Consider the following 21389-nt stretch of genomic DNA (forward strand, 5'->3'; position numbering starts at 1 on the left):
GAAAGCAAATTTACAACTTAACCAGGCCTATAATCATTAAAGAAATTGAATTAATCCTCAAAATTCTTCCCATAAAAAACCTTCAGACCTAGATAACGTCACTAACAAATTCTACTAAACTTCCAAGGAAAGAATAATTGCAATCTTATCAAACTCTCTGTACATCTGTATCTTTGCATACTTACATGAATATATCTGTGTAATTAATTCCTCGAAATGAAATCTCTAGATCAAAGGATCAGCACGCTATATATTTTATTTTATTTTTTTAAGACTTTTATTTATTCATAGAGACAGAGAGAGAGAGGCAGAGACACAGGCAGAGGGAGAAGCAGGCATCATACAGAGAGCCTGAGGTGGGACTTGATCCAGGGCCTCCAGGATCACGCCCTGGGCTGCAGGCGGCGCTAAACCGCTGCGCCACCGGGGCTGCCCTGTATATTTTAATATATCTTGCCAAAGTGCCCAATCAAAAAGATTTTGCCAATTTACATTTCTATCAATAGGGGAGAGGGCTTGTTTCTCTAAATTATAGCCCATACCAGGCAATATATCTTCACCAGTCTAATAGGTAAAAGCCTCTAAAAGTTTCATCTACAGCCCAAACTTCTCTCTTATGTGTCTTTTTTCATCATACCCCTACTAGAATACCTAGCCCTCTCTAGATGAAATCCTGAATATACTTCATGGCCTAACTCAAACTCTTCCATCCCCTATATCTGTCACCCACTTCTCTTCAACTCCATCATTATCCCTTGGTTTTCAGAACTTCTATAGCACTTTTGGTTTTTCCTACACACTGAGCACTTAAAAGAACAATTCACAGAAAACTGTGGCTGATGGGGACTGTGAATATTTTCTTTTCTTCTTTTTGGTTCTCTGTGTTTGCAAATGTTCTTGGTAATTAATAGATGCTGCTTCTGTAACAAGAAATTTATTATAAAAATACATTATAACATGTACACAATTGTTTTACAATAGCCTTGCTTTCCCAATTAGCAAAATTTTCAGGTTAATGGCCATACTAGATAAATACATAAATAATGTTGCCTGCCAAAATATGCATGGAACTATATTGACCGAAACTGGACTACTCCATTCTTGCTGAGGGATCAAGATACTCTTTTTTTTAGATACTCTTTTTTTTATACCATTAATTCTGTCCTTTCCTCCTGGTTCACATTTGACTGGGACAAGAGTGGGCATCTGAAGTACAGTATTCCTCCCATATACTACTGGCAGCCTATATAAGGGTCTGGCATAGAAAGCTCTAGCCAAGCAGGGATAAAATAGGTCAGAATCTCATTTTCAAAAATTTAGAATTACGGAAAGAATGAGACTATAGGTAGAAACACAGAAATATTTCAGAAATATGGAAAAAATCAAACTGTAAGCAGAAATTTGGAAATATTTCCAAAAGTCTGAAAAGAATCAGACTATAGGCAGGGGGGTTGAAAGAACCAACAGAGGACAGAAAAGAAGTAGAATTAAGGAGTCTGAGGAAGTCAAAATTAAGAATAAGGTAAGTGGCACCTGAGTGGCTCAGTCAGTTAAGCATGTGCCTTCTACCTTCAGCTTGGGTCATGGTACCAAGGTCCTGGGATCGAGTCCCATATCAGGTTCCCAGCTCATCAGGGAGTCTGCTTCTCCCTCTGCCCCTCCCCCTGCTCATTCTCATTCTCTGTCATAAAAATAAATAAATCTTAAAAATAATAAAATAATAAAATAAACTTTAAAAAAAGAATAAGCTAAAATAGTACAGTAGAAAAAGAGATAGGAAACAAATGAGAAGTTAGAAAAGAGAAGAATAAGGGAGAAGAGCTGAATTATGTTTATGCAATAGATTTAGGTCCCTAAAGCTGCCTTTAGAACTCTTAAATTCCAGTTTCTTTAAAGTTCAGTGCCATTACAATACCTGGGTTAGATTTTTAAGAGATTCCATTTCCCTTTTGGCCACAAAAATGCTTACAAGAATGCCCTCCATTCTTTGGGTTAACCTTCTTAAGGGTGGAATCAACACTACAGGGAAAGAGGGTACCCAGTCACAAAGGATCCCTGGGGTCACTTATCACTCAAGTGATAGATAGAGAAGATGACAGATTGGATCCCCCGGGGCATTCTTACAGTCCTATGTCATTGAAATATTCATCTGAGATAAAAAAAATCTTATCTGAAAAGAAACTTCCCCCAGAAATACTGAAACTTAATCACACGATGGATCGAGACCCCTCCTTTATTGATTTAATTCGTTCAAACACTGTGTAACTACTACATGCTAGACAAAAAAGCAATTAAGAAAAAGAAAAAGTTCTTCTTAGGAAGCTTTTTTCACCCAAAGCTGTGTTTTTTTTTTTTAGCAATCTGGACTTCCTAGCATGGACAGATGTGTAAAGATGATACATAAGAAAGTAGCAGATTCTAGGATTATGTGTATGTGTGTATTTATAATGATCTCATTTTTGTAAAACAAATCAATGTATGTTTGTATGTGTTTAAAAAAAGGCTGGAAAGATAAACACCAAACTGTTCACTCTAGAGACAGTGTTATATGTATATACATATATATACATGTGTGTATGATTTTTATAATAAAAAAAGCAACTACCATCACTACCAAAACATCTTCACAAAGATGATGAATAATACCTTCAGGAAATTAATACCTGTCAGCCTAAACATAAAAGAATCTTGAGTCATAAAAAAATGGCATGATTATTTTAACCTTTTTAAACAGTATTTATCTTTGTTCCTTATCTTTTATGGCATTTAAAAAAGGTGTAAATTAGCTCTGGCATAGGAGATAATACTCAAATAACAATAGTATTTCAATCAATACCAAAAAAGCAATGGATTTGAGAATGAAGGTTCCATCACAGTTTGATTTTGCAAGTTATGACTTTGGTCTAAACTAAATACAGTCAACTGTATATTATCCATGTAATAAAAGGGAAGCACACATTTGCATTTAAATAAATCTCATTCTGATGGTCTTAAAGATTGTTATATAAAATAGTGAAAACATCCTTTAATACCCTACTATCCAATTTTCCTATCCAAACATTTTCCATACAAAAGATAAAACTGATAACAAGCAAGCTTCTCTTAAAACTTGCTGATTATACCTAGGGCAGAGAATAATCCCAAATGACAATAAATTTGCAGACACAGCCCCTTGAAAACTGCCCTACAAGGCTGATTTGTGAGGAAAAGAGTCTGAACTAGTAAATATGCTTGGGGAAAAGGAAAAGTGAGCAGGGGGAAAAAACCAACTCTGAGGTAAGGGTGTCAAATTGAGATATGTCTGATGGGGAGATGGGTATATGAGGGAATGGTGGATGGAATGGCCAGGAAGGATAGGTTAGTAGCAAAGGTACCAGTTTACAGGACCGGATCTGAGACCTAGCTAGGGAGTCACTGAAGAGTCACTGAAGAGCCTGCCAATTCATATTTCAGTGACTCAACCCATGGCTGAAAGAATCAGTTCTTTGTTCAGCATTTTATGGGGGAAATTATGGGTTATGCTATTTGTAAATACAGTAACCTATAAAGTTCTCAAGACACACTCTTCACAACTCTCATGGGTTGCCCAGTTGCCTAGTACATAGCAGAAACACAGTTAAGTATCAATCATGCAAAAGAATACATAGATGGTGGACATCTCTGTTTAGAAATAATTTAAATTTAAAATAGAGTGTCTTTTCATTTATGCCAGGTTTGAGGAAAGATTTATTCAGCCTTACATAAACTTTTCAAATAAAATAAATAATACTTTCCTAGGATGGAGTCTGACTTAAGTGGTAGGTTTAAGTAACAACTGACCCCTGACCACCCAGCTCACCATAAACTAACTATAAGGCTACGACTATCCAAGTTCTCTTCAACCGACAACCTAACTATCTCCTAACTGGCAGAAACAAATTTAGGATGGAAACTCTTGTAATCAATTTTGCAGAAGGTCGACTTTAACACAGGTCAAAATTAAATTAAGCATAAGGGAAAAAGAACTATCAATCCTAATATACTGGGTCAATGTAAACACTATGCTCAATAATAAAAATTCTTAAATTTAAAAGTTGACAAGAATTTGATAGCCGCATTGATTATGGTCATCTCAAAGAAAGTAGCATCATTGGTATCAAATGTCTCACTACACTTTGGCAATCATCACTATTGGTGTACCTTTTGCATACTATGATGAAATGATAAAAACTTACTTAGTCCTAAAAACTATGGAATACAACTTACTTACTGCTTGTTACAATGAGTACATTTCCAATGAGTATCCAAACACAGCATACACCCCAGTAATTCTAAAATCTTACTAGATGCAGTATGAGCTGCTCCACCTGCTCCAGGGAATTTTAATCCAAATCCCAAAGTTATGCCACCAAATGTGCCCATTGAAGTTGCTGGAGCACCAACTGCAGAAAATAACATAATATTACCCATTACACTTTAATTTAAAAACAGTGAATAATTTATAGAGTCTTTTTCATCTGAAGAGCCTTTTAGAAACTTCTGGCTAAACTCCAAAAACCTATGGTAAATCCATTTATAAGAAATGTGCAGAAAAGGCAAATCTACAGAGACAGAAGATAGATTAGTAGTCATCTGAGACTGAGAGATCTTATTTGGATGACAGAAATATTCTAAAACTAGAATGTCATGGTACTGTGAAGATATCTCAAAAGCAGAGTCAGCTTATATGGACCTGTAAGAAAGAATTGCTCAACATTTGCTGTTATTGTACTAATGTAAGATATATAGTTATTAAGATCACTGAATTGTACACTTAAAATAAGTTAACTTTATATATGTTTTACCTAATTGAGGTTACATATACTATGGTTGAGAATTCTTTTCATTTGGCAAGGACCTCAAAGACAGGAATGAAAATAAGCCTGCCAGAGGTCAGAGGGCAAGTCTTTGGCTGAAAATGGAATGCATTCAACAATTATAACTTTCAGCCTCAGGCATGGTCATATTCACAAAATCTGTTGTGGTGGACAAGGATATTGCTTACATGTATCAAAAGGCTAATTGTGTCTCAAAATTGGAAGTCTATTAGGTAGAAAATACAACCCAAGTGTAACTATGCCAACTTCACAAGAGGATAGGGATGACAGACCATTATTTTTCACCCTGAACTAGGCATGAGCAATTCCCAGAAAGTTTTATTCCCAGGAATGTGACAATCTCGCTGTAATAGTGCTGTGGGGGGATCATATTACAGCTAGAATTAAAATAACAAAGTCTAATGATAAATGTCATGGTACTGTGAAGATATCTCAAAAGCAGAGTCAGCTTATATGGACCTGTAAGAAAGAATTGCTCAACATCTGTTATTGTACTAATGTAAGATATATAGCAAAGAAATTGGGATTACAAGATAATTAATATCCCACTTCTCAGCTCAAAGCATCAAGATGTTCCTCTTCATGGAGAGAAGCCACAAAGCAACACACACTGTCAATTAAAACCCAAAACTGGTCCTTCTGTCATCCATCACTTCTGATAGATAAAATGTAAGGACCACAAACCTGCTCTATCTAGAAAAACACATGATAGCAAGGCTGCAACATTTAATTCCTGTTTTATCTTATTCACATGGATAATAAGACTTCTTCCCTTCAGACATACTTGGCAAAACTCCCACAATTCCTATTCCCATTAGCTTCAAGAAGTTGTTTCAAAACATTACAATTGTCACTTTAAGCTGGAATAATCATGTTAACACAAAATTCACAGCTAAAGCCATGACAATTAGGTTCTGAAGCAAAACTACTATTGATATTAGCAATTACAGATGGGTTGGAGCTTAATGATAATTTATGAGATCCAAGAGTTCCATAGCTTATATTGGCAAAGTGAGTTAAATGGCTTGATGCGAAATAACAATATTTTCTTTGCAACCAGTAACTTACAAGAGAGCCCAGTAGCAGCAGCAGAAGTAGAAGCATTTGATGTTGAAGTAAACAGCATGGTGCCTGAACAAGTAGTGGCGTCAGCAGTCGATGCTGAAGCCAAACCTAAAAATCTAAGTAACAAGCAGAAAAATATGTCACCAAAGAATAATTTTTCAAATATAAAACACCATTATAACAAGGTACATTTATATGGAGAAACTGCAACAAATCAAGGAAAATCAGATACTCTGAAATCTAATAAATAAAACATAATAAAAGCCTGATTTAAAAAAAATACTTTATCAGTACTGCTTAGCACAGCCAGCCTTCTAGCACCATCATAAGAAATTCTACTTTACTGAAAAAGTAAATTTAAGTGGGGGATCGGATCCACTTCTAGAACTGCAACATAAGAAGTTCTGGGGACCTATTCCTCAGTGAAACAACCATAACTGATAATAATAATAATAATAACAACAACAACAACAACAATAACAATAATAAAAACAATTTGAAATCTCAGGAAATAATCCTAAAGATACACAGCAAATAAAGAACATTTATTCAAGAAAATCTGCTAAGATTCAGTTATACCAGTGGGAGTCTAGAATATGAACCACAACCCACTCCCTACCTTCCCTCTATACTGCCCCCCCCCGACCTTGAAGAAAGTCACACTCCAGGCAGGAATGGCCAACAATAGTGGCCCCAGATCCCAACTAAGGGATACTAAGGGATATAATATTTCATTGGGCAAGGCAAGCAGCCAGCAAATCACCTCCAACAAAGATTTAATGGGTTGAAATTCCTGGTGAGTACAGCCAAAAGTTGAGGGACTCCCTTCCTTTAGTCAGCCCTCATTCATAGGACAGAGGCCCTACACCAGGCACAACAGGTTAAGAATACAGGAGGCCCATCACCCCTACTCTGACTGCCTTATAGCACTGAGGTTCCATGCCTGAAGTGATAAGCAAGAGGGTCAGAGGAAACTGGCCCTGCACAGTGCCCAAAGCACTATTTCAAAGATTTTGCCCAGGGGTAAAAGGAGGCCCCTAAAAACAGAGAGCTCCCAAGCTATACCCAAAAGAATTGACTTTATTTGAAAAGGAGTATGAGGAAATTAAAGCCAAAGGACTATATCTCAAAGAAAGTGGAGATTTTGGTGCTAAGCAATTTAGAGGAAACAAGTAGCTTCATAAGAGTAACAGTTGAGGCTGTAGGCCAGCTAGTTTACCAGGGGCAGTGAGGGAAAGAAAAAGCTGAATAGTCCTCCGCGGGAGATCAGAAGAACCAAGTACTCACCTTGGATGAATCTTGAAAATATCACCCTAAATGAAAGAAGCCAGGCACAAAAGGCTACATATTGTATGATTCCATTTATAAGAAATGTCCAAAATAGGCAAATCAAAAGACATAGATTAGTACATGCTAGGAGCTGGGAGTGGGTAATAGCGGGGAGTGACTGCTAATGGGTACCAGGTTTCTTTTTGGGGTAATAAAAATATTTTGGAATTGCACCGTGATGATGGTTACTCTCTGTGAATGTTTTTTTTTTAAAAAAGACTGAATTGCAGACTTTAAAAGGGTGAATTTTAAGATATGTGAATTATACCTCTATTATGCTATTATTTTTAAAAAGCAGGATCATCTCAATAGAAGTAGAAAAAGCATTTGAGAAAATTGAACACAACTTCATGATGAAAATGCTTAACAAACTACAAAGAGAAGGGAACTTCTCCAACATGATAAAGGGCACTTACGAAAAACCCACAGCTAACATCACATTTAATGATAAAAAACTGCATACTTTCCCACTATTATTAAGAATGAACCAAAGATGTCTGCTCTTCCAAACAATACATTAGAAGTTCTAGAGAGAACAATTAGATAAGAAAACAAAAATAAATGGCATCTAGGTCAAAAAGGAATAAATAAACCTATTTCTATTCACAGGTGACTTGATTATGAATATAGAAAATTCTATGGCAGCCACAAAAAAATCTATTAGAACATCAAACAAGCTCAGTAAATTTGCAGGATTCAAGACCAACACAAATAAAATGAATTACAATTCTATATACTGGCAATGAATAATCCACAAATGAAATTAAGAATATCATTCCACTAATAATTTCTCAAAAATACTTAGGAGCAAATCTAGCAAGAGAAGTGCAAGACTTGTACCTGGGAAAATAGAAAACATCACTGCAAGAAATTAAAGACATCCTAAATAAATGGAAATATATCATGTTTGTGGATCAGAAGATTTAGTATTTTTAAGATGGTATGGTAGACAGAAAAATGGTCCCCAAAGATAGCTGCCTCCTAATACCCAGAGCCTGCAACATATTACCTTACTTCACAAAAAGGCCTTTACAGATGTGATTAAGGTTCAGTACCTTGAGATAGGGAGATTATCCTGGATTATCCAGGTAAGCAAAATCTAATGACGCAAATCCTTAAAAGTAGAGATTCTTTCCAGGCTGTGGCCAGAGGGAGATGGGACTACAAAAGAACGGTTGAAAAGATGCCAAGTCGCTGATGTAAATGGCCATCTATCTAACACATGAAAACAAACTCGAGGTCATTAGTCATTAGGAAATTAAAAATCAAAACCACAATGAGAGTCTACTTCATATCAACTAAGATGTCTATAATCAAAAAGTCAAATATCAAGTGTTGGTGAGGACGTGGAGAAATTGGGAACCTCACACAATGCTGATGGGAATGTAAGATGGTACAGCCACTTTGGAAAACTGTCTAGCATTTCCTCAATGTGTTAAATATAGAATTGTCATATGACCTAGTAATGCTACTCCTAGGTATCTACACAAGAGAAATGAAAACATATATCCACACAACAACATGTGCATGAATGTTCATAGCATTACTCCTTACTGATAAAAGGTAGAAATGGCCCAAATGAATATCAACTGATGAATGGATAAATAAAATGTGGTATATCCATACAACAGAATTTTATTTGGCCACAAAAAGGAAAAGCAACACTGTGATATGCTAAAACACAGATGAGCTCTTAAAAACATTATGCTGAGTGAGAGAAGTTAATCACAAAAGAGCACATATTTTAGGATTCCTTTTAGATGACATGTTCAGAATAGGGGAATCTAGAGCCAGAAAGCAGATGAATGGTTGTCAGGGACTGGGGGGAGTGAAGAATAGACAGTGACTACTAATGGGTATGGAGTTTCCTCTAAGGGAGATGAAAATATTCTAAAATTGACTGCAGTAATGACTGCACAACTCGGTGAATATACTAAAAACCAATTAATTGTATGTTTTCAATGGGTAAATTAGATGGCATATGAATTACATAATAATAAAACTCTGAAAAAAGGAATAAATAGAAGTCTGGGATAAAGTTTCAAGAACAGATTACCCGCCTCTTTAAAATTTCAAGGAAAATGTATAAAAAAATAGAGCTAGAGAAATGAAGTATATAAAGACACAAATGAGATTCACTGGTTAACTAAAAATGAAGTTTATCTTTTCATCCCCTTTCTAGACCATTGTACATGGCACACGGTAGTAAGTGCCCAATGAAAGTTGCCGCTGAATTGAACCCATTTTTTCCAGACTCCAATATATATAATTACATTTTATTTCCTCTTCAAAAGGAGAAAGTACTTAATAAGGAACTGCACTTGAATCTGTTGCTGCCTACATCCAACTGCTGAACAACTCATGGCAATACATAACAAGACTCTGCTATCCAAAAGATCTAGGGTCACTGATGGTGAAGGGGACAGAGAGATGCTGGGAAGGAATTGGAAACATTACCACATACCTTCAACCATTTAAAATGTGTATTGTAGAGTATCCCTGTTTCATCTAGAAACGTGTAGTGTACTTTTAAAGAGATGGCCAGTTTTACAGAAAAGATGTTCTAATATTTATAATTCATTACCAAGTAGTGAGGCTAAATTTTTATTATGGGTTTAATGGCTACTTTAATTTCCTCATTCAAAATTGGCTATTCATGTCATCTGCTGATTTTCTCATTAGAGTATTGTCTTATTATCGAAACATATATCAAGGCTACTTAGTCAAATGTTGTAGGATGCCTGAGTGGCTCAGTCAGTTTGAGCGACTAACTCTTGATTTCAGCTCACGTCATGATCTCAGGGCTGTGAGATAGAGCCCTGCATCCATCTCATGCTGGGTGTGGAGCCTGCTTAAGAATCTCTCTCTCTCCCTCTCCTTTTGCCCCTTCCCCCTCTAAAAATATGTTGCAAAAATTTCCCAACCCCAGTTTGTCATTTGTGTTTTTATTTCAGTTTTATGTTTTATGTAGTCAAATCTTTCCATCATTTTTTTCCTTTCTGGTTTATATCTCCATATTATGTTTCTAATGCCTTCCTCTCTTAAAGATATAAAAGGTGTTTAACCTAGTTTTTAGGAGAAAATCACAAATTATAACTATATTGAGAACAATTTCACCAAACAGATGGTAAGAAATAAAAAACTAGTAACACACTGTGTTAAAGACACTGTGAACAAACAGCTTCTGAGGGTCCTAACAGGAACATACATTGGTATAATCCCTCTGGAAAACAAGTGGCCAATGTTCGAAAAATTCTAAATGAACCTATCTTTTGAGCCACTAATATTTCTTCTCAAAATGTATCAGTGAAGATGCACTTGCACACCTATAAAATGACATGTAGGGCAGCCCTGGTGGCCCATGGTTTAGGGCCACCTTCAGCCCGGGGTGTGATCCTGGAGACCCGGGATCAAGTCCCATGTCAGGCTCCCTGCATGGAGCCTGCTTCTTCCTCTGCCTGTGTCTGTCTGTCTGTCTGTCTCTCTCTCTGTCATGAATAAATAAATAAAATCTTTAAAAAGAATAAAAAATAAAAAGACATGTAAAATGAGAGCCATGACATCACTGTTTGTATTAGTAAATGAGGAAACAACCTAAATGCCTAGCAGCAAAGGACTAGGTAAATTATAGCACGTCTAGGCCATGGGATTCTATGTTGCTACCAAAAATACTGAGGGCGCTGTCTTTATACTGACGGATGTGAAAAGATCTCCAAAATGTTTAAAGTAAGTGTATAAAGTTTGTAAGATTAAAAAGGCAAGGTACAGAGTACTGTGTATGCATCATTTATGTAAACAAAAATAAAGGTAGAGGGCTTAAGAATATTTTTTTATTTTATTTGCTAGCAAATCCATGAAGAAACTGTGGAAAGATATATACAAGGACACATACAATTACAGTGGTCAGTTGAATGGAGGGAGTGGAGGGAGTAGGGGTAATACCAGGTAGATGGGACATAGTATACCTAGGTGTACTATGTACAGTCTTATTTTTGAACCATCTGACTGAATATATTACATGTTTTTAAATTATATATAAAGGTCCTTTCCCCAACCCAAGACATTATTCACATATTTTCATATTTACCTGTGCTTTTTAAAAAAATATTTATCGTTTCATTTTCTATCTTTAATTCACCCAGTATTTCTTTTGGTTGCTCTTCTTAAAAAAACAAAATTCAGTGGAGTAAATTTGAAGATCTACTAACTGGCTTTATTAATTCATGAATCTGGCAGTATCTCATCTAGCAGGTAGAAAGGCACTCAAAGGAATTGTACAAAATGGAAGGTTTTTATAGGAAGGAAGGTGGGGCAAGAAAATGATAAGCAAAGAAAAGAAAGAATTGTTTCAGGCAAGATAACCTTCTCTTAGGGGAAAGGGCAGGGAATCTTATGATGCAGATGACCTCATCTTCTTTCAGGAGATGGATAGGGCCCACTGACAGATTACCTCATTGGTGCTTATCAGAAAATTCCTGATTGGCTAGTTAAGACTTAGATTTCTGGGGGAGGTTGAAACTGCAGTTGGGTTAGGTGTTAAGGCCTGGTTTACTGACTTGGGGCCTTCACCTAAGTGATACCATTTTGGCCCCGTGGTTTTCTTTTTGATGATCTTCTTAGGCAAAAATTAATCCCCTTTCCCCCAAATCAGCTGTTTAGCCAGCTACTGAAATTCATTTACTCACTACTGCATCCTCTCTCCCCACAGATTTGAAATGCCATCTTCATAGACCCAGGTTTATTTCTGTACTTTAAATTTTTTCATTAATTTTTCTATCAATGTTCTACAAGAAAGTTTCAATTATTACAGCACTAGAATTCATGTGCTCTTATGTTACACAGTATTTTATTTATTTTGTTACACAATATTTTATAGGAAGAGAATAAAGTTAACATACATTTTCATGTATTTTCCTACAAGTACTCAGATCATGACTCAGGTCATGATCTCAGGGTCCTGAGATTGAGCCCCAACACTGGGCGCTGTGCTGGGCTGGGCATGGAGCCTGCTTAAGATTTTTCTTTCTCTTGGGCAGCCCCGGTGGCTCAGCAGTTTAGCGCCACCTTCAGCCCAGGGCCTGATCCTGGAGACCTGGGATGAAGTCCCATGTCGGGCTCCCTGCGTGGAGCCTGCTTCTCTCTCTGCCTGTGTCTCTGCCTCTGTGTGTGTGTGTGTGTGTGTGTGTGTGTGTGTGTGTGTGTGTCTCATGTATAAATAAATAAAATCTTAAAAAAAAAGATTTCTCTTTCTCCCTCTCCCTCTGACCCCCTGCCCCCAAAGTGTATGTGCACTTTCAAAAAAAGGTGGGGGAGTTGACTAGTCTCATGTATTTATTTCCCCATTTAAACTTTAGATTCAACTATAGTCAAGTCCCACTTTTCCCTTCCTTCCTCAAAAAAAAAAAAAAAAGCCCAATTTGGGAGTGATTTGTTCATCACCACAGGAAACCACTCAACTTAATTATAGTTTCAATCTTTTCCAGAAATGTGACCTTTCAAAACTCAATCTGAAATTTCCTGATCAGCACTAAGGGAGGTAATCTGCATGATAAAAAAAAAAAAACAACCCTGCTGTTTCCTTCCACCCAAAAGACATCTGGCCAAAAACCTTTCTTTTCTTTTACTAGTAACTTCTTGCCCGACCCTCATTCCCACAAAGACCTTTCATTTTGTACAATTTCTCAGAGCATCACTCTTCTTGCTAGATGGGATGCTGCCCAATTCATGAATTGCTTAAAAAGCCAATTGGATCTTCAAATTTACTTGATTGAATTTTGTTTTTTAACAATTCCCATTATGGTTTTTTAAGAATTACATTAAATGTGTAGGTTAATGTGGAGATAAATGACAATCTTGTATATCAAGTCTGTGCCTTCAGTGGGTGTCTTCATTTATTAATGTCTTCTATTATATTCCTCAGTAGAATTTTGGAGTTACCTTTATATAGGTCATGCAGATTTTAAAAGTTTATTGCTAGGCACTTTGAATTTTTGGTTGAAATTGTTGATGGACCTTTTCTCATTATATATATTTACCAACTACTATTGCTTAAACATGGGCACACTATTGATGTTTGTATTTATAACTGGCCATATTATTGAAACTTTTTCACTAGTGCTAATTGAATTTGCACTTGATTTATGCCCATATTTTAAATCCTGATCATTTGTCTTGGGTACTGGCATAATTTCAGGGCCTGACCTTAAATCATATACCCAGAGGTAACTAAGGAAGCAAATGCCATTTAATATGATTTGCTCTTAAGTTAGAGGAATCTTTCTCTTAAATAAGAAAGGATTTAAGAGATGGTTTTGTTTTCCTAATCATATAACTAGAGCAAGGTTATTCAATATGGCACTACTGACATTTGGGGCCAGGTAATTCGTTGTTGTAGAGGACTAGCCCATGCTGGGATATAATAAGAAATGTATATTTACTCTGTGTCCCCTTTCCTGGACAGGTCCTGAAACCCTTGTAATTTCCTAAGTGACAAAAGTGTTAGGGACATCTTTTGTTATAATATTTGGCTTTTGTCCCCTGTTCCTGAAATAGCTCCAGAAGCAATAAAGGTGAAAGGAGCCTCTGGTTATTTATAACAAGCCCTTAACAACCAAACCTGATTTATGTTAATAAGGTGAAGTTTAAGAAGCCCTTAAGGATGAGCCCTGGTTACCAGAGGAACCAACCAAGTGATGAGAGGGTTACAACTTTTACCCCACCCTCTAACCTCTGGAAATGGGAGGTGCTAAAGATTGAGTTCAGTCACCACTGGCCAATGATTTAATCAATCATGCCTACTTAATAGAACCTCCATCAATACCCTAAATGAAGGAGTTTGGAGGGCTTCTGGGTTGGTGAACACATGCAGGTGCTAAAACAGTGACAACACCTGGAAAAGACATGGAAGATCTAGGCCGCATCCCCCATTTATAATACACCAGTAATTGTAAGTAAAGGATTTTCTAGAGTTCTGTGAGTTGTTCTAGCACATTAGTGACCCAAGGAGGGGGTCATGGGAACCCCCAACTTCTAATAAGTTGGTGAGAAGTACAAATGATATAACCTGGAGCTCACAATTGTTTTCTGAAGTAGTAGACAGTTGTGGAACTGAGACTTTAAAATGTGTGGTCTGTGGTAACTCCAGGTAATGAGCATCATAACTAAATGTAGGAAACCCAGCTGGTGTCCAGAATTGGAGAATTGATTAGTGTGGGAAGAACCTCTCCTATCTGGTGTCAGAGGTACTGAGTGTAGGGGACACAAGGTTTTCTTTTATGTGCACTGCAGGATATTTTACAGTGTGAAACTGAATAAAAGAAACTTCATTTAAAATGGGGTTGGGGGATCCCTGGGTGGCACAGCGGTTTGGCACCTGCCTTTGGCCCGGGGCCCGATCCTGGAGACCTGGGATCGAATCCCACATCAGGCTCCCGGTGCATGGAGCCTGCTTCTCCCTCTGCCTGTGTCTCTGCCTCTCTCTCTCTCTCTCTGTGACTATCATAAGTAAATAAAAAGATTTTTTAAAAAATAAAAATAAATAAATAAAATGGGGTTGGGAGGCCAGGAAAGGGAGCTCTCACATCATACCACTTATTGCAGCCAGTTGCAGGTCCAAAAGGAAAACAATAAAACAAACCTATTTTACTACTCCAGCAGGAGGAAGATTTTCTCCTTGCTCAACAACAGCCCAGCCAATGAGAGACTTCCAAAACTCAGTGAATGAAAAGCCACACACTTCAATCTCCCAATTAACTCCAATGAACTTTCGGTTTACAACAGCCCCTCCCAACTCCCCCCTTTCCTCTAGAAAAGGGCTTTCTCCTCCTTTGTTCTCCAGACTTGCCTGTGGTTTTGCCATACGCTGCTTGTCCCAAATTGCAATTCCTCTGCTATTCAAACATATCTTGCTGGCAAAATAAGTAGCTGTTTTATTTCCAAGGTCAACAGCATCCCTGGACTCTACCCACTACTGCCAGTAGCACCTCCCCACTCTCAACAACCAAAAATAGGACAGGGGGGCAAAATCATCTCCAGTTGAGAACCACTGGACTAGAGGAAGGGTTTATATAATTTTCTCCATCTAGTACTAAGGATACCCAAATCACCCTTAATTCCTTGATGTTTAAGAACATTAGAAACTGCCAACTATTTTACAGATTTTATTTATTTGAGAGAGAGAGAAAAAAAAACATGAGTGGTGGGAGGGGCAGAGGGACAATCAGACTCCCCACTGACTGGGGAGCCCTACGTGGGGCTCAATCCCAGGACCCTGAGATCACGAGCTGAGCTAAAGTCAGATGCTTCTACTGGGTATTTACCCCAAAGATACAGAGGCAGTGAAACGCTAGGACACTAGCACCCCAATGTTTATAGCAGAAATGTCCACAATAGCCAAACTGTGGAAGGAGCCTCGATGTCCTTCATTGTGTATATATATATATATATATATATATGTATGTATATATATATATATATATATATATATATATATATACACATACACAAAGGAATATTACCTAGCCATTAGAAAGGATGAATATCCACTATTTGGTTCAATGTGGATGGAACTGGAGGGTATCATGCTCAGTGAAATAAGTCAATTGGAGAAGGACAATCATCATATGGTTTCACTCATATGGGGAATATAAGAAATAGTGAAAGGGATTATAAGGGAAAGGAGGGAAAATAAGTGGGAAAAATTAGAGAGGGTGACAAACCATGAGACACTCCTAACTCTGGGAAACGAACAAAGGAATAGTGGAAGGGGAGGCAGGCAGGGGTATGGGGTAACTGGGTAATGGGCACTCAGGTATTATACTATATGTTGGCAAATCGAACTTCAATTTAAAAAACAAAACAAAGGGATCCCTGGGTGGCGCAGCGGTTTGGCGCCTGCCTTTGGCCCAGGGCGCGATCCTGGAGACCCGGGATCGAATCCCACGTCGGGCTCCCGGTGCATGGAGCCTGCTTCTCCCTCTGCCTGTGTCTCTGCCTCTCTCTCTCCCTCTCTCTCTCTCTCTCTCTGTGACTATCATAAATAAATTAAAAAAAAAAAAAATTAAAAAAAAAAAAAAATAAAAAAAAAAAAATAAAAAAAAAAATAAAAAACAAAACAAAAAAACAAAAAAACAAAAAAAATAAAAAAAATAAAAAACAAAACAAAACAAAAGTCAGATGCTTAACTGATTGAGCCACCCAGGCTGCCAACCAACTATTTTAATAAATTGTTGGCCCTAGAAAATAGTCAAGAATTTTTCTTAACAGGACTGGGAAAGGTGGCCCTATGCTACAAGATAGTGGAGCATGCTACAATAACTAAAATGGTGATATTAGAACTATAAAGGGCAGATCAATAGAAGAGAATAGGAAGTCTGGAAGTAGAACTAATCACATATAATTTGCTGTATGTGGAAGACAGAATCTCAAATCAATAGAAAAGAATTGCTATTTAATGAAATATAATGGTTTTACTCACTAATCATTTATGAAAAAAAAATGATTCCTTAAAAATATAAACCATAATAAAAGTATAAAAAGAACTAAGGGGGACACCCGGGTGGCTCAGTGGTTGAGCACCTGCGTTTGGCTCAGTGCATGATCCTGGAGTCCCAGAATGGAGTCCCACATAGGGCTTCCTGCATGGAGCCTGCTTCTCCCTCTGCCTATGTCTCTGCCTCTCTTTCTCTCTGTGTCTCTCATGAATAAATAAATAAATAAACAAACAAACAAATAAATAAAATCTTAAAAAAAAAAAGAATTAAGGATCTCGAGATGAAAAGGTCTATTTGCCCAGAGAGAGAAACTCAGGAAATTAAGAGATGTTAAAATATAAAAATTAAATTAAGGACTTCCAGGAAAATAGGATACATGTACTTTTCCTTATTCAAATAAAACCCCTGTTTAACCAAAACATTATATATAAAACAAACATAAGAAGACTCTAAGAAAGGGTGAGAAGAAGGCAAACAGAGATCTTGAGACCCAAGGAATGATACAGGCTTTCTTTTTGCGCTGTCTTTCCCAGGCTTGGAGTTGAATAGGCTAGCAATGTTGATATAACAATGGATATAGATCCTACCCATAAAAGCCCTAATAAAAGCCTGCTCTGTAGACGAAAGACAAGGAAAGGAGCAGACAAATAAGACAGAAAACTTTTAGACAATAACCACTCTAGTACAACCAAACACCACGCAAAACACTGTGGCCCCATTTCCTACTTACTAAACACTAAGCAAGGAGCCTAAACTTTTCTACCCATATGAGACTGAAATGAGGTGTCCTAATACCCCACCAGAGTGGTATCAGAGAAGGTCAAGTAGGGAGCCAGGTTTTTCATCCCTGACAGCAGTGTAAGAATCCTCTCCTTACAGTGACACTGAAAACCACACTGGGAGCAGAAATTTCCATCCTCACCCACCAGTAACTAGGAGACCCATGCCTTGGGTAGCAATGGAGACACAAGGGAGAAATGAAGTTCTACTCCCACCTTAGAGTAACAAAGCAGCACCCTTTTCTTCTGCTGCTAAAGCAATGTCAAATTAAACCAGCTAAAGCAAAAAAAAGTGTAAATCAGATTCAGAGTTTCATAATATAATATGAAAATGTCCAGGTTTCAATTAAACACTCATCCTACTGAGAACCAGGAAGGCCTCAAACTGAGTGAAAAATGAGAATACCAAGATGACAGAAATATTAGAATTAACTGGCAAAGACCGAAAGCATCTGTAATAATAATGCATCAACAAGAAACTAAACACGCTTGAAACGTGAAAAAATAGCCTTAACGGGGGGTAAAAAAAGGAAAGAAATTTATAGAAAACGTCAGCAAGGAAACAGAAGATATGAAGAGGAACCAAATGGAAATTTGAAAACTGAAAAAAAACAATAACCATAATGTAAAGCTAAGTGAAAAGATTAGGGAGAACAGAGCAGATAGCTAAGAATCACTGAAACGGATGATAGAACAATAGATGTCTACACCAAGATATTAAAAAAAAATCTTGAAAAGCAGCAAGAGAAACATAGCATCTAACTTATAGGGGGAAAACTACTTAAATGACAGATTTATCATCAGAAACCATGATGATACATCATGGCAAGAACAAAGTGTCACTGAATTTTTCAAGTACTGAAAAGAACTGCCAACGCAGAATCCTATAGCTAGTGAAAATATCCTCCAGGAATGAAGAGGAAATTAAGATACTGAAAAGGAAAACTCCGAGAATTTGTTGCCAAAGGACCACCTTAAATGGACAGCTAAAGGAAATTCTCTAAACAGAAAGGAAATGACAAAAGAAGGAATCTTGGAACCTCAGGGAGGAAGAAACAACAAATAGAAAAGCAAAAATATGGGTAAATACAATAGATTTTCCTGTTTGTCTTAAGTTTTTAAAATTATGTTTGATGGTTTAAACAAAAATTATAACCCAGGCTGATATGGTTCTATATGTATGTAGATAAAATAATTTAAGACAATTACATTACAAATAAGGGTGGGTTAAGGGATATACAGGAAGAAAGGTTTTTTTTAAAGTAGGCTCCATGCCCTGCATAGAGCCCAACTCAGAGCTTGAATTCATGACCCTGAGATCAAGACCTTAGCTGCTACCAAAAGTAGGACACTTAACTGACTGAGCCACCCAGGCACCCTGAGAAAGGCTTTTATATCTCACAAAAACAGGTAAAATGACAAGTAGACTATAAATGTGTGTACCACTAAAAAAGCCGTACAAAGAGGTATTCTCACAAATACTATAATTAAACCAAAATGGAATTCTAAAACATGTTCAAGTAATCAATAGGAAGGCAGGAAACAGAAAATAGAAGAATGAAAAATATAAACAAAACAAAAAAATTAAGTGGCAGATGTAAGCCCTAACATAGCAATAATAACAGAAAATGTAAATGGTCTAAATAATCCAATTAAAAGTGAGATTGACAGGGACGTCTGGGTCGTTCAGTCGTTGAGTGTCTGCCTTCAGCTCAGGGCATGATCTCAGAGTCCCAGGATCAAATCCCTTCAGGGAGCCTGCTTCTCCCTCTGCCTATGTCTCTGCCTCTCTCTGTGTGTCTCTCATGAATAAATAAATAAAATCTTTTAAAAAAGTGAGATTGACAGAGGGTATTAAAAAACTATGACCCAATTCTATGTTGTTTATAAGAAACTCACTTCAAAAACGATAGAGGCAAGTCAAGAATAAAAAGATGGAAAAGAAATACTATACAATATTAATGGATATATTATTATCAGACAAAGTAGACTTCAGAGCAAAAACTTACCAGAGGGGCATATTACATAATGATATTACATACAGGCCTACTTCCCCAATAAATCCTAGCAATTGTATATATGTACTAAACAACAGAGCTTCAAAATATGTGAATCAAAAACTGATAAAAGTGAAAGGAGAAATAGATAGATCCACTATCCCAGTTAGAAATTCCAACACCCTTCTCTTTCCAATTGATAGAACAACTAGACAGAAACTCAACAAGGATATAGACCTCATCAAAGAAGCAGGAGGAAATAATAAAGAGCAAATAAATATCAATGAAATGGAAAACAAAAAAAATAGAAAAAAAATCAATGATACAAAGAGTTGACCCCTGAAACATCAATAAAATTAACAAACCTCTAAGGCTGAAAAAGAAAACAGAGGAAAGATACAATTACCAATATCAGTAATGAAACAAGAGATCATGACACACCATGTGGACGTCCAAAGAATAATACTATGACCACAAATTTGAAAATGTAAAGAAGGGACGCCTGGGTGGCTCAGCGGTTGAGCATCTGCCTTTGGTTCAGGGCATGATCCCCAGATCTGGGATTGAGTCCCACATTGGGCTCCCTGCGTGAAGCCTGCTTCTCCCTCTGCCTATGTCTCTGCTTCTCTCTGTGTGTCTCTCATGGAAAAATAAATATTTTTTTTTAAAGTTTAAAAAATGAAAATGCAAAAGAAATGGTCCAACTCAAAACATACAAACTACCATAAGTCACTAATACGGAATAGATAATTTGAGTAACCCTATAACTGTTAAGAATTTACTCATAATTTAAAAATTCCTAAAAAAACAAATCTTGAGGTCTAGATGGGTTCACTGGAGAATTCTACCAAATGTTTAAAGAATTTCTTTCAGAAAATAAAACAGGAGAAACACTTCCCAACTTAATTTATGAAACCAGTATCATTGTTTGATTAAAAAACAGACAAAATAAAAAAGAAAGCTGCAGACCAGTATCTCTTATGAATATGAATGAAAGAATAAAAAATCAAACAAAATACAAGAAAATAGAATTTGGCAATGTATAAAAGGGTTATAGACCACAACCAAGTGGGATTTATTCTAGGGATGCAAGGTTGGTATATATTTGAAAAAGCAATCAGTGTGATCCACATGACCATATTACCTAATGAAGTAAAAGCTTTTATAAAATTCAATACTCCGTCATGGTAAAAGTCTCAAAAAGCTAGGAATAGATGGGAACATCGTCAACTTGATTAAGGGCATCTATAAAAAAAACTACAGCTAACACCATACTTAATGAGAAACTAGATGTTTCTCCCTAAGATTGGAAAAGAGGAAAGATGCCTGCTCTCATCACTCTTATTCAATATAGTATTAGGACTTTTAGCTACTACATTAAAGCAAGGGGGGGAAAATCTAAACTGGAAATGAAGAAGTGAAATTTTCCCTATTTTCAGATGACATCTACAAAAAAAAACCCTTCCTAGAATAAATGAGTTCAGCAAGGTCATAGGATACAAGATAAACATACAAAATCAATTATATTTCCACATACTAGCAATAAATAAGTGAATATGAGATTAAAAATACAGTACCATTACAATCACTTTAAAAAAAGAGATATACTCAGGTATAAATCTAACCAGAGAAAAAAATCCCAGTTGATCAGCACTCTGTCTTTTGTAAAACCCTATTATCCACTGACATTTCCCAAGTCCCTTTGTAAAAAGGACCCATATAATACTTCACTATTTTTTAATGCTTTTTTTCAGACTCTAAAAGACATGGACAGATTGGATATACAGATGACAAGCACAGGAAAAGATGTTCAACATCATTAGCCCTTAGAGAAATATAAATAAAAACCACAATATGATATCACTATTTGCA

General features: G+C 36.7%; 1 protein-coding gene across 3 annotated transcripts in view; it reads right to left on the reverse strand.

The window, feature by feature from the left end:
* NUP62CL (nucleoporin 62 C-terminal like) overlaps positions 1-21389 on the reverse strand; it is a 72186-nt gene that overhangs the window by 33269 nt on the left and 17528 nt on the right. For all 3 annotated transcript variants that reach the window (XM_041741604.1, XM_041741602.1, XM_041741603.1), the window contains exons 3-4: positions 5925-6037; positions 4323-4421 (exon numbers count right to left, since the gene is read on the reverse strand). In XM_041741604.1, the coding sequence (XP_041597538.1) occupies positions 4323-4421; positions 5925-5982 (157 nt within the window). In that variant the 5' untranslated portion in view covers positions 5983-6037. The remainder of the gene's footprint in view (positions 1-4322; positions 4422-5924; positions 6038-21389) is intronic.

Source organism: Vulpes lagopus, chromosome X (assembly GCF_018345385.1).
Source record: "Vulpes lagopus strain Blue_001 chromosome X, ASM1834538v1, whole genome shotgun sequence".
Taxonomy (NCBI): domain Eukaryota; kingdom Metazoa; phylum Chordata; class Mammalia; order Carnivora; family Canidae; genus Vulpes; species Vulpes lagopus.